This window comes from Atta colombica, unplaced genomic scaffold, assembly GCF_001594045.1.
Source record: "Atta colombica isolate Treedump-2 unplaced genomic scaffold, Acol1.0 scaffold55, whole genome shotgun sequence".
Taxonomy (NCBI): domain Eukaryota; kingdom Metazoa; phylum Arthropoda; class Insecta; order Hymenoptera; family Formicidae; genus Atta; species Atta colombica.
The window spans coordinates 2,278,619-2,297,580 of record NW_017259545.1 but is presented as its reverse complement, the minus strand read 5'-3'; the positions used below and the strand labels follow the sequence as shown (position 1 = coordinate 2,297,580).

Genomic DNA, 18,962 nt, shown 5'->3' with positions numbered 1-18,962 from the left:
CCATCTATCGCATACCCTCTTTGTTGCTCCAACACCTGGCTCGCGACGCGACTCTCCGCTCCGGATACATAGCGGCTTCGTCAATGCACCGCTGTCGTCTTCGCAGTCGCCGTCATCGTCGTAAGTTGCCGGCGCGCGGTATATACATACACACGTTCGTATGCACTCCGTGAGAAGGAGAGAGAAGAATTCGCAGTGCCACGTTTCGATGCGCCCGGTCGTCGCCGTGTCGCGCGTGTTTCCTCCGCAGCACGAGGAGTAGTGAACTGTGCGCGGGCGTCGGACGACGCGAACCGCAAGCGAGCGGCGGTCGCTCGTTCGCATTTCCAAGCCTTGGTGTGTTGCTCGTACGCGGGTGTCAGTGACATTATTCTAGTCTAGTAGGTACAGCTAGCGACCTAGAGCGACGACGCAGAATCCTCGCGCGATGCCATTCCTCGGACGCGGTACAAACGCTAACGTTTCCCAAGCTTCGAGTGTACGTCTGAATCAGCTACGATAAAGTTCACGTTATCAGCGATAAATACGATACGGGAGTCTTACGGTATTTCAAATAAAATGTCGCTACGACAGCTCCAGCGCGAGGATTCTCGTCATGATTGACACGTGTATGGAGAGAGCTGCGAGGTTTTAATGATTCAATTATTGAGATTTGTATACTGATTACTTCGGATTAAGTTCTTGTTCTGTGAATGTGCACAAATACTCTTTTTCTATACGAAAAAAAAACCGGTTTTACTAACGTATCTAGAAATTTAGCTAGATACAGATTTGAAAATAATTTTGTTAAACTATGAAAATAATTATGTTGAACGTTCAAATTGGACTGTCAAAACTGTTTGCTCATCTTGCTTGAGAGTTTCCTGTGGATTATTTTGAACTAGAATATGATTATTGTGTAAACAGAACTATTAATATTTCCAATTTTTGAAAATGAAGTGCCAGCTTCACAGAGACTTAGCTTGATGGTCAAATTCTTTTCACATCTCTATCTGTCTATCTAAATTTTTAGATATTTCAGCAGGATCATTTTTTTCATATTGAGAAGTGAAATAAGTAAATTTATCGAGATATATTTCGATTTTAATTTGTAATTTTTTTTCTCATTTATAACAATATTCGACTAGCCATCGAAATATTATACATCTAATTATGAAAATATCCCAAACGACTTGGCAACACCAGGCGTCTGTTTGACTCATACGCCTCGTAATCACGGCAGTTCCGACACTCCAGCCTTCTGCTTTCTCATTCTCTCGCGATCGATAATATTCGATGTCAATGAATACACCTCTTTTCTCACACGACGACTTTTCACGTTCATTATTTCCCATGCAAACTCGATATATCTGTTATCAATTCGATATGTTTCATTGACATTAGATTTGTGATTTAGGCCGATTTCTATCAATGTGGATTAACTTTTCTAAGTATAATTTGCTCTTTATCTTTTTCTAATTCTTAGAACTAGAAGAAGAAAATAAGTTAAATCTATAGATTTAAAATTTATCTATATTGAAATTCATTGAATGCGTAGTATTAGACTTTTACATTATTGATTTACACATCGTACATATGTCGTGATGCTTACATAGATTTTATCGCACGTAGAAAGTTAACTATTATGAACAGGATGTATTATGTATATTCTTTAATCTATTCTACGACATCAGATTTGATCTTTAGATAATTTAAATTTTACTGAAACTGTATGCTTCCATTACTTGTTTATAAATTATGCCAGTATACATTTTTTAATATTAATGTTAATTTTTTATATAATATTTGTGTTATTTTTTTTAACAATGTTCATCTTATGTTAAATTAACATAAAAATTTAAATAGATCGTTTGCGACACGTGAATATGTTAAATTTCACACAAATTTTTCAATTGTGTACTTTCTACTATTGAAGAATCAACAATGTAATGTCATATCGGCTATCAGTTAAGTGTTGCGTGTTTATCTGTTATTATCGGTACCGCATTAGCCGGATAAATATGAGATACTATGCAAGGTGTAAAAACAGTGTAATTTGCCTAGTATGCTTAATAAGCGGCGCAAATACGCTCCCCAAGATAATATTAGAGAAATATTCAGTTGTCATCACCAATGGAAGAAATGTTTAAAATTTCGTTAGACCTAACGCTCTTTCTTCTCGTCGATAGTTCAGATATATCGTGTCGCTTGAACAATTTTCCCGACGCCGCGTCGAGAGAGACAGACCGCTGTGGGATAAGAAGAAAGTCGTTTTTATTGAACGTGAACGATTATGTAATAGACGCCGAGAGCGAGGAACAGCACGAGTCGACAAGTCGCACAACAAAACTGGTCGAGGTGGAGACGTGCACAGGAGCACATACAACGCTGCTACTCACGCGCTGGCTCTCGAAGTCGTGCGCGACTTCTTAATTTGGTGGGATCGCGATACTTTTACTTGAATTGGCACTGCCTAGTACACTACCCGCCGTTAATTCGCTCGGCAAATTTACTCGACAAAGATATCGGAGTATATAAATAATCGTGATTCCTGCGGCTTGATTATTCTCTAAGGTATTCAGCAATAAGTAATGAGTTTCAAGTCAGCAACATCAATTAGAAGATAATAAATGCCGAGAATAAATATCTTGTTTTGCGTTGTTGACTGTTCTTAAAAGATTAATGTGTGATCGATTAATCGCATCTTTTTGTGTCAAACATTTATTTAACCTTTTTAACCTTTTTTAAGGGTAGATAGGTGGCCATAACACCTCCAAGGTGTTGTATTATGAAACTTTTGAGATTGGTTGAGATGGATTCCGATTGGATTTATTTTGTTTTCGTTAGAAAGCACAATGGAAATCTAGGGAATAACTGAATAATTCTGGATAATTCTATAATACGTAGTTTTTTTTTAAATCTTATTCTGAGAAAGGAAAATAAAATATTGTCCAGATATTCAAAAGTCTTCTTAAAGCCATTTTGTGACGTCTCGAAAATTTATCAACGATTCTTTTATTCAATCTACTGAACTACTTTTAAATTTATTGAAGAACCTAAAATTTTTAGGGGGTAAAGAATTGTAAGAAAAATTTATTTACAAAAAAATGTGCTAACTTCACAGTGGTGAAATTGATTATTTTACCATTTCTGTTTCATAAGAGTATAATTAACGTAAATTTAACTATAACATAATATACTATTAAAAAATAAAACTAATGAGAAATATAAAATTAAAAATTTTTTTTGTCTGAGCACCTCATCTATCAATTTGCGTTTTTTTAAACTTATTTACTTAAATCTATTTATTTAAAGGCTAAAAATCAATGATTGATTTCATTTCATTCATGTCCATTTGGCAAGATTGTCTCTAAATTCATTTGAATTAATATATACAGACTATATAAATGAATGAATGTTTATTGATTTCCTTTGGGGATACAAACAATTACTTATTGGTTTACGCAGACTATGTTTGGAAGTTGTTTTCTGTGTTATTATTATTCCTCTTTTGTAAAGAGGAATTACTCATCGCCAAATCTCATTCTTCGTCGTCAATGTCTCGAGTGGCTCGCTTTCCTTTCTGTTATTCCACCTGCAGCAAGTTACTTTTTTAATGTATCGCGACGCTTTATGCTGAATGCAAATTATCGTGAATGATCGCGAACGATTGGATCGATGGGATGAAATTATTCTCGGTTGTTTCCCTAGTTGCCCCTTGGCGAGCATGAACTCATCATCTCCCGGTAAACGACACTCTAATGGAAAGAAAACAACATTGAAGACGTCGGCAACGACTAAATATCCTTACATGGTCAACCAGAGACAAATTCGCGGATTGTGCCATCAGTAAACATTGCGAGAGGTGCGATTCGATTGTAGGCGGGTACATCTAGGCAAATACAGGTGAGGCCTGTTCAATTTCAGGCTTAAATACGTGCTAACCGGTCCCTTCCTCTCGAAACTAGATTTGACGAGTCTAAACGAGTTTCCCATTCTTGGTAGCATCAGCAGGTAGAATTCACTTTCCATAGCAATAGGAACTTTATTATCATTCATGGCAGTGAAGATGATTCTATCGAGGAAATTTGCACATAGGATAATGCACACTAAAACGTGTGAATCAGCAGTATTCTTCCTCTCGTTGGAAAAAAGTGATGCTCGTTCGTTGATAAGAAATCTTGGGTTTGTCCAGCTATACGTCTTTATCGTTTAATTCTCGCGGTTCACCCTTTATTTATGCACTTGTTAGCTGGTACTTCGTGGCAAGAATAAACGTGATTCTCCATCCATGCTGCTTGTTGATGTCGCGTCGGCGGCGATTGCAATGCATTGTGATCGAACACGGTGCACGTTCGCATCCGCGTAGATTACGCCTCCGCCAGCGCAACCTGCTCTCGGTATAGCTCGTGACATCCGTGCAAACACTTTCGTATCTTTCGTTATCTCGTGCTAACCCACGTACTCCGCGGCTCGCACAGCCTTTTAAGGGTCGGTCGCGACCGAAGGTGTATCACCTTCAATTGTTCCGTATTCTCTTTTTGAGATCAATCTTTAAGCCCATCAGACAACGGATTGAATTTTGTTTGAAATTTAGCCAATCAACGAGGTCCATTAAATTTGATATTGCAGATTTTTTTCGTCTAATTGAATTTTTTTTCTATTAAATTTCAATCCAATCTCAATTCAAATTTAAAATATGACATTCTATCAGTTCAAATTTATAATGTCAAGTTATAACCAATTTTAGTTATTTCTAGTTGTTTCTACAGGTTGTCATTGCTCCGGTGTCGTTAATTTGATTAAAACAATGGAGTTAAACAATTAACTCAAGAAAACATTAAATTAGATTCAAATTTAGTTTATTATTTACTAAATACATACGTTAATGATCTGGCTGATGTTTACTTTGAAACTAAACAAAAATGGATTAATTTATATTTTGACATACAAGAAAATAAAAAAGAACTAAATATTGTTTAACTTAGGGGATTGGATTATCATTGTTACTTTTAATTACATTTTTTTTTTGTGAAATTTATTATTGTCTACCTTCACTTTGGTAAACATAGGGAAAGCCCCGATATATTCTAAAATTTAGAACATACGATATATCAATCCAATTTCAATTCTAAGCTACAATTTGATCCTGATTTTAGATAGATCTTTAGATTAAAATAAAATTTAAATTGATTTATAATATAATGGGGAAAAAAATATTTTTTATACACTTTGTATTTATGATAACGATGGAATTTTTTTATTCACGCTTCGTCATGTTGAGACATCGGAGTCATCGCTTCAGGAAGCGACGTGTTTGTTCTGTCATCATCACGCCTACTTTGCCTACCTTTGAAATCGATATATCCTCGGTTTCTCATTACCTTAATCGTTCGTGGTCCCTCACCTATTACGTGACTACGTATGTAATTCATCGTACGAGCCGACGCCCTTTCAAGGGGTAACCACGGCCGAGCGACCCACGTCCTACGAAAATCCATACATGTCGATTACGCAGAAAAGATATGGAATTGAAGGTACGGATAAACGCGTGGGTAACTTGGTAACTTTTTCGTAATCCACGCGGGAGACGCGCGACTCGATTAGTCTTGGCGGGCCATCGAGTCCCCTTCAAGGTTAATCGCGGAGGGAGTAACCTCGCCTGGGCCCCTGGGAGTAATGGGCCGAGATCGACTGCGGACCCGTTATGCGACTTGGCGCAAGAATGCCGCCGAGCCGGCCTCCGCGTAGCCCGCGTTATGCCGCTCGAGATACGAGCGCGCGCGCGTGCCTTCCTCTTCTTCACTGATTCCTCCTTGGTCTCACGCGAGGGAACATACTACTTCCCCCTCGGATTTTTTCATCAATCCTCCGTTGAATGTAATTTTTTCATTAACTTCACCTCTTTGACTGTACAGACTGTATTGAAAGAAAAGATTGACTGCTGCAGCAAATTAGATAGATAGATAAAATATGGCATAACATTTTTAATTGGATTTTTTTGTTTGCTGCAGCCAATTGTTGGTTGTGTTAGTCTACCCGCAATGTCAGTATAGAATTTCGATTGGTTAACGCAATCAAAAACAACCAACCAATTTAAAATACTATGCCATATTTAACCATTCTAATTTGCTGCGATAACCAATCTTTTCTTTCAGTGTAGGAACTCTGGGAAAAATGTCTGGAATAGATATTCGAGAAAATTCTGATATAAATCAGAATTCTGATTATCTCAATTATAAAAATTGTAGTAGATTTAATCAGAAAATTCTGTTTCCATTTTCAAACTACTCTTTAAAAAAATATCGGTGTAAATTTAATACGCGTAGTGTCCATATAATTCTCATTATATTAATATGAATTACTTTTTATTTACATCAAAATAGATATTCGTCAAAACAAATTCTGATTTGTGATGTTATAACTCTGTTGAATGCACGTTTCTTTTCATTTTGACAAGTGAGATTTAATTTTTACCTACAATCTGCACAAGCTCGAGGCCATGTGCTTTACTGGGTTTTTTGGTAATCTATTAATTCACATTGAAAGTGAAGCTATAAATCTGTTATGCGATAACTTTGTCATTAAAATAAGCAAGTAGTGACGTCATTATCTAAGTATAAAATACATAACTTTAGATTTAGTATCACTTATGCGAAAGTGGAAAGCACTATTAACATGGATTGTGTGCTGTAGATTTATAACCTCTAGTCTGTTTATGTCAGCACCATCATGATGTAGATTTAAAACACATGATATTATAAATCCGCATTTTTTTTTTAGACTGCAGAATAATGTTGATATTAACAATAATAATAACAATAATTATATTAGGACTCTCGAATTTTAAACAATATAAAAAGATAAATATAGCAGGCTAATGAGAGTCAGCAACGATAAACGGCGCAATTATTTTGTGAACAATCAATAATCAGATGTTAGATTAATGTCTTCTTTATTTTGAACGTTTCGATTCTCTTTGAAGTTCTCTTCAGTAAGAATGATATAAATATAATTAGCTCACATATCCATAATGTTTAAGTCACTCAAATTGACAAAGATGCAGCGTTGTTAATCTGACATTTTTTTAAACAACAAATCTTATTAAAGTGTATATAAAGTTATGACGTCTATGATCTATTTATTTCGACCACCACTTACCGCTAAAGTCATCTATAGGAAAACGGCGGAAGCAAAGTTGTACACCTATCATCATGGAACATGAAGCATTGCACTGAAGCTTGTTGAACAATTTATTGTTCATTAAATAATTGCGTCGTTTATCGTTGCTGATTCTCATTAGCCTATTATATTTATCTTTTTATATTGTTATTGTTAATATTAACATTAACATTAACATTAACAATATATAGATACTTCACGGTGTTAAATCCGCATGAATATTTTTTAGAGTGCAGAATTCAAATTGATGCAACCTGCAGATATTTTTCTTAGTGATCGCAAAACTTTCGCTCACAGACGTGCCACTTCTAGCTCTTCTAGCTAGCTATTGCGATATTCGTGTATGCATATAAGCAAGTAATAGCGCGCATTGCGCGAGGCAGGCATTCGTAATATCGTAGTTTCGCTCCGTCATTTAACTTGTCGGTTAATACTCCGTAGTTATGTGTCTGCGCGCGATGTTAGACATTAACGCATCGGAGATATTAATGCTCAACCCTTCACAGACAGTTTCTCTCGCGCGGCAAATAGCGGTCATAATGCCGCTATTGATGGATCCGAACTTGATGCATCCGCGTTTTTGGCATACCTTCACACTCTCGCGATATATGACGCGCTCTCCGCAAGCGGACTATGCTCATATAAGGCGCACGTATATATATTCTCGAGGATACAAGAGAGTAAGTTTTCTCGGAACGCATGATTCAGCACCCGGCGACATTAAGTGCGAGACCGTCGTCGCGCTCGTATATGCCATTCGGCGTTTAATGAATTAACAAGAGCCCCGTCCATTAGGCGCGTCCCGATGTGGTATGGGATCAATTAAAGCCACATTCACGGGTCAACGAGCGGCGAAAGATGCATTCTCCTCGGTTTGCGTTTAGCTCCAATTGAATTCAAAAGGGATACCGTTAAATTTTAAATCGAATCCAAAAACGAGCAGCGAATTCAGCCGGGAATTGTTAATTCACGCTCGACGAAAAAAACTCTAATTGCTGTTGCGTCGATCGAGGTTTTCGATTTGGGTTTTTCGAGAGCTAGGTTTAAAATTTTGTTTTTCTCGCAGTTATATTTAAAAACGCCGAAGAAATATATGGGATTGAGGGGATCGGTTCTTGCGTGTAATGGCGATCGGCTCGTTGCAGAATCGACCTCCTCTAACCGCTTGTCGCGTGGCGACCGCCGTCACTTTGTTTTCTTTCCGTTTCTAATTTCGTGCGGGCACAAGAGTGACGAGCGGCTTCGGCGTGCAGGGTGCGTACGACGCGTACGTGCGTAGTGCATTCGATCGCGCGCGCGACGAGACCGATCCGATCGTGTATGCGCGTCGCGTCTTGCGTCGTTGCGACGACGCACTTTTCGTATTCCGCGCACGCAATTCCTATCGTCTTAGACATTTAGTTCTGGTTTTCCTTTCTTTATATATTGAATTTTTTTTAATTTTATTTCGAGAGAGAGAGAGAGAGAGAGAGAGAGAGAGAGAGAGAGAGAGAGAACGTTTATTAATATTCTCTCGCATTTATTAATATTCTTCTTAGAATTGTGCGTGAGAATATTAATAAATATTCTCTCTCCCTTTCTCTTTCTCTCTGTCAGAACATGAAAAGAATTCAGTAAAAAGTTTTTTCTTTGTAAATTTTATTTTGAGAGAAGAATTTTAATATGAATCTCTCTCCTTCATTAATAAAACAAACTACAATAAAGTATAAAATAAGTTTAATCAATTTTACTGAAGTGCATGATAAAAATCTTTAAAATATTGTATTACACAACTATTATATATTTTCAGGGTAAATTTTAAAAGAAAATTTTCTCCGTGTAAAAATCAGGGAAATCATGGAAAGTTAGGGAAATTGAAAATGTTCAGAGAAAAGTCAGGAAGTTTTGCAAAAATTTTCTGAGAAATTAAAATTCTTAGTCTGGAAAAGTTATGGAACTCTAGGAAGAAGCAATTTGTGGCAACTCTAAAGGCGAGATCTATAAGATCATAGAAAAAAGAAAAACCAGAAGAATTAAAGTAAAGAGACAAAAATATGAAATAATACAAATGATTTCTGATGTGAGAGAAAGAGGGGGAGGGAGAAAGGAGAGAGAGAGAGAGAGAGAGAGAGAGAGAGAGAGAGAGAGAGAGTCTGAACGGTAGTGCAATAATCTCCTGACAGTCCCCGCCGCCGCATCGGTGAATTGGTCCATGACGGACTTTTCTGACATACGCACCGACTACATGACGGGCACCCACGTATCCATTCTCCGTTTACCATATGCGGGGAGTTCGATCTCGCAGTTAGGCGCGCTTCCATCGTCGCCTTAAGGTTCTGCCGATGCCAGGCGTGTGTGTCGGCGCTCAGTCTCCACGCGCCTCGCGAATCGTCAGTTTGAAAAGGTCGCTCTATCAATCCGCTCGTACATCTATCCGTCCGATTTCGCTTTTCTCTCGGTGTTTTTCACGGCGGAGATCTTCGACACCTTCGTACAGCTCGCCAGTTACGCCATAGGTGCGTGTCGTAGGCATTACAGTGTCACGAATTAGAAAAAAAAGAAAGCAAAATTGTCTGCCGGTTTATACCCAACAGTTTCAGTTTATTTTGCCAAGTGAAGGAATTGAATAGAAAATTTGTTGGTCGAGTAAGCATGTAGTGCAGTGTTCTCATAAAACTTATCCATCAAATCCAACATTATTAGCCTTGTTTATACATTCTGTAATTTATTCTTATTTATCTGTATAAAAATATACAAGTTATTTGCTATTAAGATCTATAAATTTTCAGACAAAAGAGATTCCGAATATTCGGTTAGATAAATCGTACGCTAATTATATTTAATCATATTTTATTATCGTTGTTGCGGTTGTGCTGTTACCCTATCCTAGTCGTTAGCTTAATATGGTGGATGATCGATTACAAATTTGATGGATATGCGTGGGTTAATAGTATGTACCTGATGGCCGGGCGTAATCGTGATCGAGTTTCCAAGTTCCTTACTAGGCTTGCATCAAGGCTGTTGATTTCTATAGAATCTAATGCGGATATATCGATCAATTTTTTTTATTCTGATCTCATTACTCTTTGTTTCCTGCTTTTTTTACAATTCCCTCGATCGTTTGCGATTCGATGGCTAGTGCAATTTGCAGAATTTCTTTCGTGTAAAATAATGAATTTAGCCGCGTTGTTATATGACCTGTAACTGAAACATATATAAATCCTGGTGTGTTTGACTCAAAAGTTTTTCTTAATTTTTAAATAGTAATGATTTGGACAATTTTATGTCATTTCATCTTATTTTTCATATTTCATCTTATTTTTCACAGTTTCTAAACTTGAAGAATTTTTAGAAAATATAAAACTAATAGCAAAAACTTTAATGAGTCCTAAGGAATACATTTTTTTAGGTCAAAAAAATTAAATATAAATTTCCATAGCGAGTTATGTATTTAGTTATAATATGATTTTTGAAAAATACAATTGTTAGTTCTAAAATTATCGAGGTTCTCTCCAGTCACGTTTCACTTTTATAAAATTATTTTTATTAAACTTCTTTTTTTAACGTTCGAATATCTTATTCGCGCATTGCGCATTATCATTGCACAGGTTTTCCATCTTCGTGTTGTCACTGACAGCAGCACGACGGCGAGTCGGGTGTTTTTCGAGAATTCACAAAGTGCCATATCGTATAAGAGGTTGAGGCGACATAAAGCAACACGGTCTCATTTACATACGCCGCACGGCAGATTGGAATCCGAAGGTGAAGGAATCCTTGGCCGATTCCTCGAACGACGGGAGAAAACCGATCGCGTTCCAGCCGAAGCTGGTGCACGTCGTGATAAACAACGACGAGTAATCGGTGGATACCACGGAGATTCGCGCGTCGTGCATTCCGCCGCGCTGTCGAATATAACGGCGGTAAAATTGAGGAGGAAACACGAAACTATTCAACGAACGACGAGCTGAAAAGCCAAGAGCTCTTCCAACTCGAGAGCGAACTTTGAGAGACAAAAATTTACGAAAATGTAAGAAGAATATATTCACGCGACTGGAAGCCAACGAACTAGGCGTGTCCAGATATACCTCGAAAGAACGCGAGATTTCTACGAACACAAACGTCGAATAGTGAACGCGATTTAAACGCGAAATAAGCGAGCTAATCGAGCCCTGCCGCCGGCTGTTGTCAGGGCGGTAGAGAACGGTGCCGGTTCCGCGTTCTCGTGTCGTGAAGTGTGTCATGATAGTTCGCGCGTGAGCCGGGCATGAACGTTGAAACTTGCACCCTCTACTTCGCTGGGACGGCCCGGGGCCCGGAGAAGGACAGGATGTCGACCCAGGCTTACTATAAGGAGCGGCTCGGCTTCGATCCGGCGGACACCGTCGCCGAGCATCAACGCGAGCAACGCTCACAGCATGGTTACGAGGAGTCACTCTCCAAATTCAAAGGTCAGAATGCGAACGGATTCCCGGAGGAGGATCCGGGATGCAATGGCGAAATCGGGGAACATCGTGCTGGCAGCACCCAGGCTTTCTGGGGCTGCTGGGCGATGTTCATTGAGGCGCACGGTAGGTGAAGAGAGAGACGTAGAGAGTTGGCATGTGGATGCTGGGAGATTTTTCGTGAAAGCTCAGTTGTTTTTTATTTTTCCCTTTTTGTCCTTTTGTGGTTTTTGTTGTATCCTGGAATTTTTATCCTTATACACTCTTTTTGTCTTTTTTAATAAGTAAAGCAAACAATTTGCTATTTATCTGATCACCGATTTTATATAAATTCGAAACGAGAGAGACATTCTCCTTGCGCGAAATTAACGTCTTTGGGATTAAATCGTTGGAATTTTTATTCCAAGCACGTAATAACCTTCGCAACATGCTAATTTCGACATTCCTACCCGATTTAAGAGCGGGGGATACTTCAAAAAAACAGCTATAATTATGGAACGGTTCCTATAAAACGATTACAATTCGAAGTTGGCTATTGAAGTGAATATTCATGATACCTTCGGAATAGAAAACGTAACATACGTTAATTTACAATATAATAAATCAAATTCCTAAATGTACAGCATTATTTCCATGAAACTGACATTATTTGTAAAATTAATATTCATTTGTTTTATAATAATTATATTGTAGATTAACCGTGTCTATACATAAAAATTGCACAAATATTTCCAATCGTTTCAAATATGCAATGCGTTTGCCTGTAGTTTGCAAATTGTAAATTTACTCACACACAGTGTGATGATATTGCTTTACTAACTTGGCGATTAAATTTGTTCCACCAACCGCGCTTGTAACACGCGCGATACGCGTCTAAAAGGTTTGAGTTACGCTCGCGACGTTTGTTTGATAAATGTTTGAGCTATGAATGTCGCTTTCCTCGCCTCACCTTTTTATAGCAGTCGAGTGTAGTCTACGTGTGGAATACCCAAATTTATCCGTCTGTATACATGAAATAAATAGACAGATAACTAAAAATAACGATTATCTTTTATCCTTTGTCTGTTTGTATCCATTTTCATGTATATTAATCTCGATTCAATTTACTCTTCATCTTTTTCTAGTTCCAAAAATTAAAGAATGATGAAGAGTAAGTTGAATCGAATTTAAAGTTAATTTATAGAGGATAAACAAAATAATACGAATATCTATTTAAAAATACATTATTTTATTATTACTGTCATATTAGTAAGAGCGACTTTTTGTTTGCGTTTAATATACTCAATGTTTTAGAGAGTATACATTGGTGGAAACGGGCATAAAGCTGTTATTTAATTACACAACCGATTGTCGATTGCGATTGTGGTTGGCGATTACTTCTCAATTAGAACGTAGCAATCGGTGACTACTTTGCTCTGATTGGTTGAAAAATAATCGCCAATCACACTCGTAATTCAATCAACGATCTTAGTGTGATTACGGCTTTAGACGGCTTAGGACTAATGTCTGTCAACCTCCGTCCACCCCCGGAGAATCCGGAGAAAAATTTCAGAATTTGACGCGTCGCATTCGTGAAGTCACGCGGATCCGGTGTTCCACACACGCGGAATTGTCCGCGGCCCACCATTTTACAATTATGCCAAGTAGACAAACAATAAACAATGGCCGTCACTTTTCATAATTTCTGCCTACTCGGATTGCGCATTGCGACTCGTATACGCCCAGTTAGCTGTTTTTCACTTAGCGCAAAAGTAAACGACCGAAGGAAGGCTTGTACAAATGACGTCAGCATCGTGTCGTTCGCCGTGATTGATCACTAATTTAATCGTAATTACCGACATCGCGTCCGGCGAAGAGTAATTCCACCCGTGATGTGGCCGTTACGTCGTTGTTATCGATATTGTTGCTTTCGTATCGTATCCCGCGCCTTGTCTCCTCAGGATTCTTTTGACGGAGCTGATGGAGCGAAGGACGCGCATTATGAAATCGAGAGTCTCTCGTCCGCGCGTTACAATCTTTTCTTACACGAGCTTAAAAAAAAGGTGCGGTGATTAATAACGGAAATGTTAAAATACGCTCGCGTCGTTGCTCATGAATGAAGAACATGAGATACATCAGCCGAAGATGTCAATCACGATGAGAGCCATTCTCTCTCGTAGCTTCTGTAATACAAAATGGAGTAATGACTGGCAAAGATAACTAAAACTTGGATCGATAAAGTTAGTACGACATTCTCTTAATATAAACAAAAATTAAGCTAGCTCCAGTAGTTCTTTTCATAGTTCTACAGTTTCTAAAAATAGAAAAAATTCCACATTTTTTTATACTAAAAAATCAAAATTGAAAATATGGCGTGATAATTTTGGTTTCTAGTGTAAAAAATATGGAACTCATTTTTATTTTTATAAAGAACTGTAAGATTCCTTATAAAAAAAGGAGTTAAGACACAAAGTTCTAAATTTTACTGCGTTAAATGAAAGATTTATTAAGCCTACGATAAAATTTTTACTTGAATTTTTATTATAAATACTGTACATGTCAATGTCAGAATATATCATGTAATAAATGTACTCAATAAAACAGTAAAATTTATCACAAAAAATTCTGATCTACTATTCCTTGATTTGTCAAAAGTTTGATAACTGGATAATGTTGTCTAACACCATCCTAAATGCCGAAAGGGTATCGCTTAAATTACAGCCAAGAACTTCCGAAAAGAATAAATATCGATGAATACATTCATTGACGTTTATCTTTAGCCCCTGTTAGTTACTGTTCTCAGAGCTTCCACATTCCAGCATTCGTATCTGCTAATAACAAAAATTTACTGAAGAAAGCGTGCGTCAATATATATATATATATATGCATTTCTTCAAGATTAGTTTTTGCCTCTCTTCTACCGATGCGCTTTATATTGAAATATTTGAAAGGGATAAAATATACTAATTAATTTATTTTACTGGCAATGATATTATATATATTTTTGAGAAGAAGTAAAGCATGTTGTATCAGAATTTGTAATTATGTAATTAAAATATGTATGAGTATAATTAAATTATAAATCATATAGCAATTAATTTATTGTAGAATATTTAGGAAACGTATTCGTCATCTATTTTTGGAATAATTTTAATTGGATAGCCTACAATTTATCACCACGTATCATAATTTTTCATCGAAGTTTTTTTGGATTTGATCATGAAATTGATTGTCCATTGGCATAGATTAGCGAAGACGAGCGATTAAGGCCATACCAATTAACGACTGACAATTCACGCAAAGCTATCTCTATAGTTATGGCATTGGGAATTGAATTCTCCGAAATTACGTTAGCTCGTGATCGATAATAGGTCGTTGTGGCAACGATTAGACATCGAAAGACGGCCTTCACAAGTTTAGATTCTGACTCTTCCCTGACGTTTATAAGATGTTGGCTGTGAACGTTGAGAAACTGACACCTTTTCTTGTGTTTTGTATGTGATTTGCAGCTTCGTATGATATTTTCTATTTCAGACAGTCACGATTAAGAAATGTTTCTGTCGAGATTTTATTCTATCTACTGAAAAGATCATTATTTACTCTTACTATTATGACTGATTTAACTGATTGATTATACATTGGAAGTTGTTCTATGTAACAGATTAAATCATCTCTCAGTCAAGCCTGTCTTCAACTATGTCAATTAAACGTTAAGAGATTATGTAACTGTAGTGTACAGCGAAATATAAACTGATTATCATAGAAATAATAGTATATATAAATGGAGATCGAAGATTTCTCTATTTTCCTTGATTAATATATACTATATACATATAATTGTTTCCTCTTTTCAGGAAAGATAATAAAAATATAATATACATTACAATTAACAAGTAAATAGCAAAGTATTTACGTCCTAAGTTTTTCTTCTAAATGATTTATTAAGAAAGCTCTTTTACCTAAATTTTTATTTAAAGGAAGGTCGACTTTTAATTCACAAGAAAATTTGTCATTGAAAGTCGTCAAATACGGGGCTCTTTGCATATTAATTGCCGCGTTAATTGCTGCGCCTAAGCATTACTCGAATGCAGTTTAGAATTGTTAACAAGGTGTTAAAACTGGGCCAAAGTTGGACCCAACAACGAGGCGAGATAATCTATGAAGAACAAATGCTCGGTTCGCAGAGTAGAATGGAATGTTTGATTTCGCGTAAGCTGCAAAGTTTGTTAAGCCACGCGCACGTGCGTGAGTATAAGACATTAATGAACTTTCCGCGGATTTATACTAAGTAAAGTTTCCGACATGTCTTGTCACGCGAGATCTTTACCGTTCTGAAAAAAATTCTTCAAAATTAACATGCACTTTACACAATGCAACTAATGCATGTGCATTATGTCATCCTGTACATTTAATATTGATTGTACACATTTTGTTTTATGTTTTGCTAAATATACATTTCAGTCCAGAAGCTCGGAAACATTTTTAAAAAATTAATATTTTTCGAATTATTTGTTTTACTATCCATGGGATTGATTCTGTATCTTGAAACGAGATGAAAATTACAAAAATAAACGAATTTACTATAGAATACTGATAATTTCATTGATCAACACCTAGTAAATTTGCTCATTTTTGTAATTTTCATCTCGTTTCAAGATACAGTATCGATCTTCATATGTATCTTTTTAATATATTAATTCTTTAAATCTGATAAAACAGTCATCCGATTTGAAGAATTATCATTAAAAAGCACATTGTTATAAATATTTTCCAAAGATTGAAAATTATTAAATAAATTAACATTTTTGATTACTCAAATATCTATAATAATATTTTTTGAAAAACAATAATTTTTTAGATCTGATAACAATTATATCCAATAATAATTATCTGAAGAATATTACGTAATCCCAAAACATATTAATTTTTAAAAAGTTTTTTGGCTTGGTATGTATATCTTATAAGTGGACAATATATTGCATTTTCTTTTATGCTATCATTTCTGCGACGCATATCATGTAGGAGTCGTTGAACGCGTTATGCGCGTTCATTAAAATATTTGATAGCAATTTCTCTCACGAGAGCGACAGACGCACTCGGAAAATATGATCGTTCACAGGGCAGTCCACTCGAGATATTTCTAAATCTAGAGAAGTGCTCCCAAGAGAATATCTCTTTTTTTTTTACTTTTTATTTTGTATCGTCTGGTAGTGTTTGGCTGACACTTCCTGTCGGCTTGTCGACCTTTTAAATGTACTGTTTGATAATACCGCCACTCGAGTGGCGTTAACTTTTCGTGGGATACGATGATGAGGTGTCAAGTATGCGTTGTAAATCATAACTTTAGTTGATGGTAAATTAATAAGTATCGATAAACTCTACGCTAATTCTTCGCGATTATAGTCTTCGATTTTTGCATTAATGTCTTATTAATATGACGTATGCTCTACTTTTTATGCTCGTCGATTTGCCACAGAATGATGCACAGAATCAGATGCTCTAGTTTGTTTTTCAATCTTTTTCAAGAAGTTCTTATAAATAAGCATTTATTTTTTATTTTATTATTTTAAAAGTTTTTATGTAAGACTTTTATATATAAATTTTTATATAAGATTTCATCAGACATCCTAAAAAGTGATGTTATTACAATATCGCTTTGAAAAATGAAAGTAAGATATAAGATATTTAGATAATTTTCACAATTAAAAAAATATTTTTTATTTTGTGCCTTACTCGCTTCTTAATTATTTTCTAAATTTTTTGTCTTTTTATTTTCTCTAAAATTTTTGTACACTTGAAGATCCTTTGCGGCACATTGATTGAAAAACTCTGGTCTAATTGCTCAGATGTATGTAGTGCACATCTATTATTACCTACAGTCAATAGTTAATTTATATACGTTTCGACATCTCAATCACCGAATATGAATCATTAAGTCTCATGACTTGGGATGTCATTTAAAATTACTCATCCATGTTTTAATAACCGCAATACGCTACAAAAATATATCATTTAATTTATAAGAAACCCCGGACTTGACGTTGGCGTCCTTGCGGTCTCGGCTATTGCGTCACGTCGATGACAAAACGGAAGACCTCGAATGATAATTTCATGACGGCTCGAGATGCATATTTCACAATATCCGATTAATATGAGATATTTAGTACATGGAAAGAACTATTTATATGAAATATCTAATATTTTAGTTAGATACAGGTCTGAAAATAATTTTGTTAGACTCAATCAAAATAGCTATGTAGGCTTAAGCTTGTTGTTAAAACTGTTTGCAGCATTGATCATCGTGCTTTAATTTTCTACATAATTATTTTTATGGTTTAACAAAATTACCTTTATATCTAACTAAATTGTGTTACACTGAAAAAAAGAGTCTGATTGCATTGCTTCAGTTAAAAATGGACAAATCAGAATTTTCTGATTTGTCCATTTTCAATCAGAAATTTTTCTTAATATACATAGATATTTCAGCAAAATCGTTGTTTCCGCGTAAATTAAATCTTATTTATATAATTTTATTTGTGAATCAATATAATTCTTCAATTCTATCTCGTATTACGGATTCTGTATCGCACAAGGTGGGCTTGGATTTTATTCATGCGGTCCATTGTCCGTATTTTTGTGCTTCGCATGCCAACCGATGTATCGAGCAGCTTGCCAAGCCGGCCGACCTTCCGTTCGCTCGCTCGCTCGCGCCTACCTATCTACCTGTCTACCTGTTTGACCTCATCCAACTTGACCTGCTCCGGTTGCTTGCGACTTTGGTTTCGTTATACTGACCTCGACCATCCTTAAAGGCTCATTTCCAGGCGGCGTTGCGTCATGACGCTCTCGCTGTCACGCTAGAATCGTATGCATAACGTTACATCGTCGCGGTATAGTAATGTAACAACTACACCTATATCAGTGCGACGAATTGCGAAATTCAATTGTCACGGTAGTCTATATCGTTGCTGTGATGACAATAGTCGCGGCGACATGTACCGTACTATACTGAGTACTGCTTATATAGTACACGTGCTACGTTTGTGCAGCGTGACATCGAGCAAGGCTACGCTCGTTGCATAAATGTAGTGGCAATTATGATAATGGAATATAACACAAATTGTTTACAATTACGCTAATGTTATGAGGGGATGCTTTATATTTAGCTACTACGAATACAGGTGCATTATAATGCATTATTACGAACATTGCAGTTATCGCTGAAAGAAATTTCACGTTTCTAACATTTCTGCTCTTTTTGTGTGTTCACAGACGAACGAGATGCTATACAGAAGAAGACCTTCACGAAGTGGGTGAACAAGCATTTGAAAAAGGTGAGACTACTTCTCGAATTCTCGCGTTAGTTTATATTGTCCTGCGGCGTTTTCTCGTTCGTCATCA

The 18,962-nt window shown here is 36.4% G+C and overlaps 1 protein-coding gene across 19 annotated transcripts in view; it reads left to right on the top strand.

The window, feature by feature from the left end:
- Window positions 1-293: 293 nt before the first annotated feature.
- Window positions 294-18,962, top strand: part of LOC108691951 (microtubule-actin cross-linking factor 1) — a 103,752-nt gene continuing 85,083 nt past the window's right edge. For 10 of the 19 annotated variants that reach the window (XM_018199925.1, XM_018199929.1, XM_018199928.1 and 7 more), the window contains exons 1-3: window positions 9,400-9,656; window positions 10,749-11,588; window positions 18,834-18,895. In XM_018199925.1, coding sequence (XP_018055414.1) covers window positions 11,405-11,588; window positions 18,834-18,895 — 246 coding nt within the window. In that variant the 5' untranslated portion in view covers window positions 9,400-9,656; window positions 10,749-11,404. Of the gene's footprint in view, window positions 381-9,398; window positions 9,657-10,748; window positions 11,589-11,639; window positions 11,709-18,833; window positions 18,896-18,962 lie in introns of those variants that run through there. The other 9 variants (XM_018199930.1, XM_018199924.1, XM_018199923.1 and 6 more) reach the window with 5 other exon arrangements.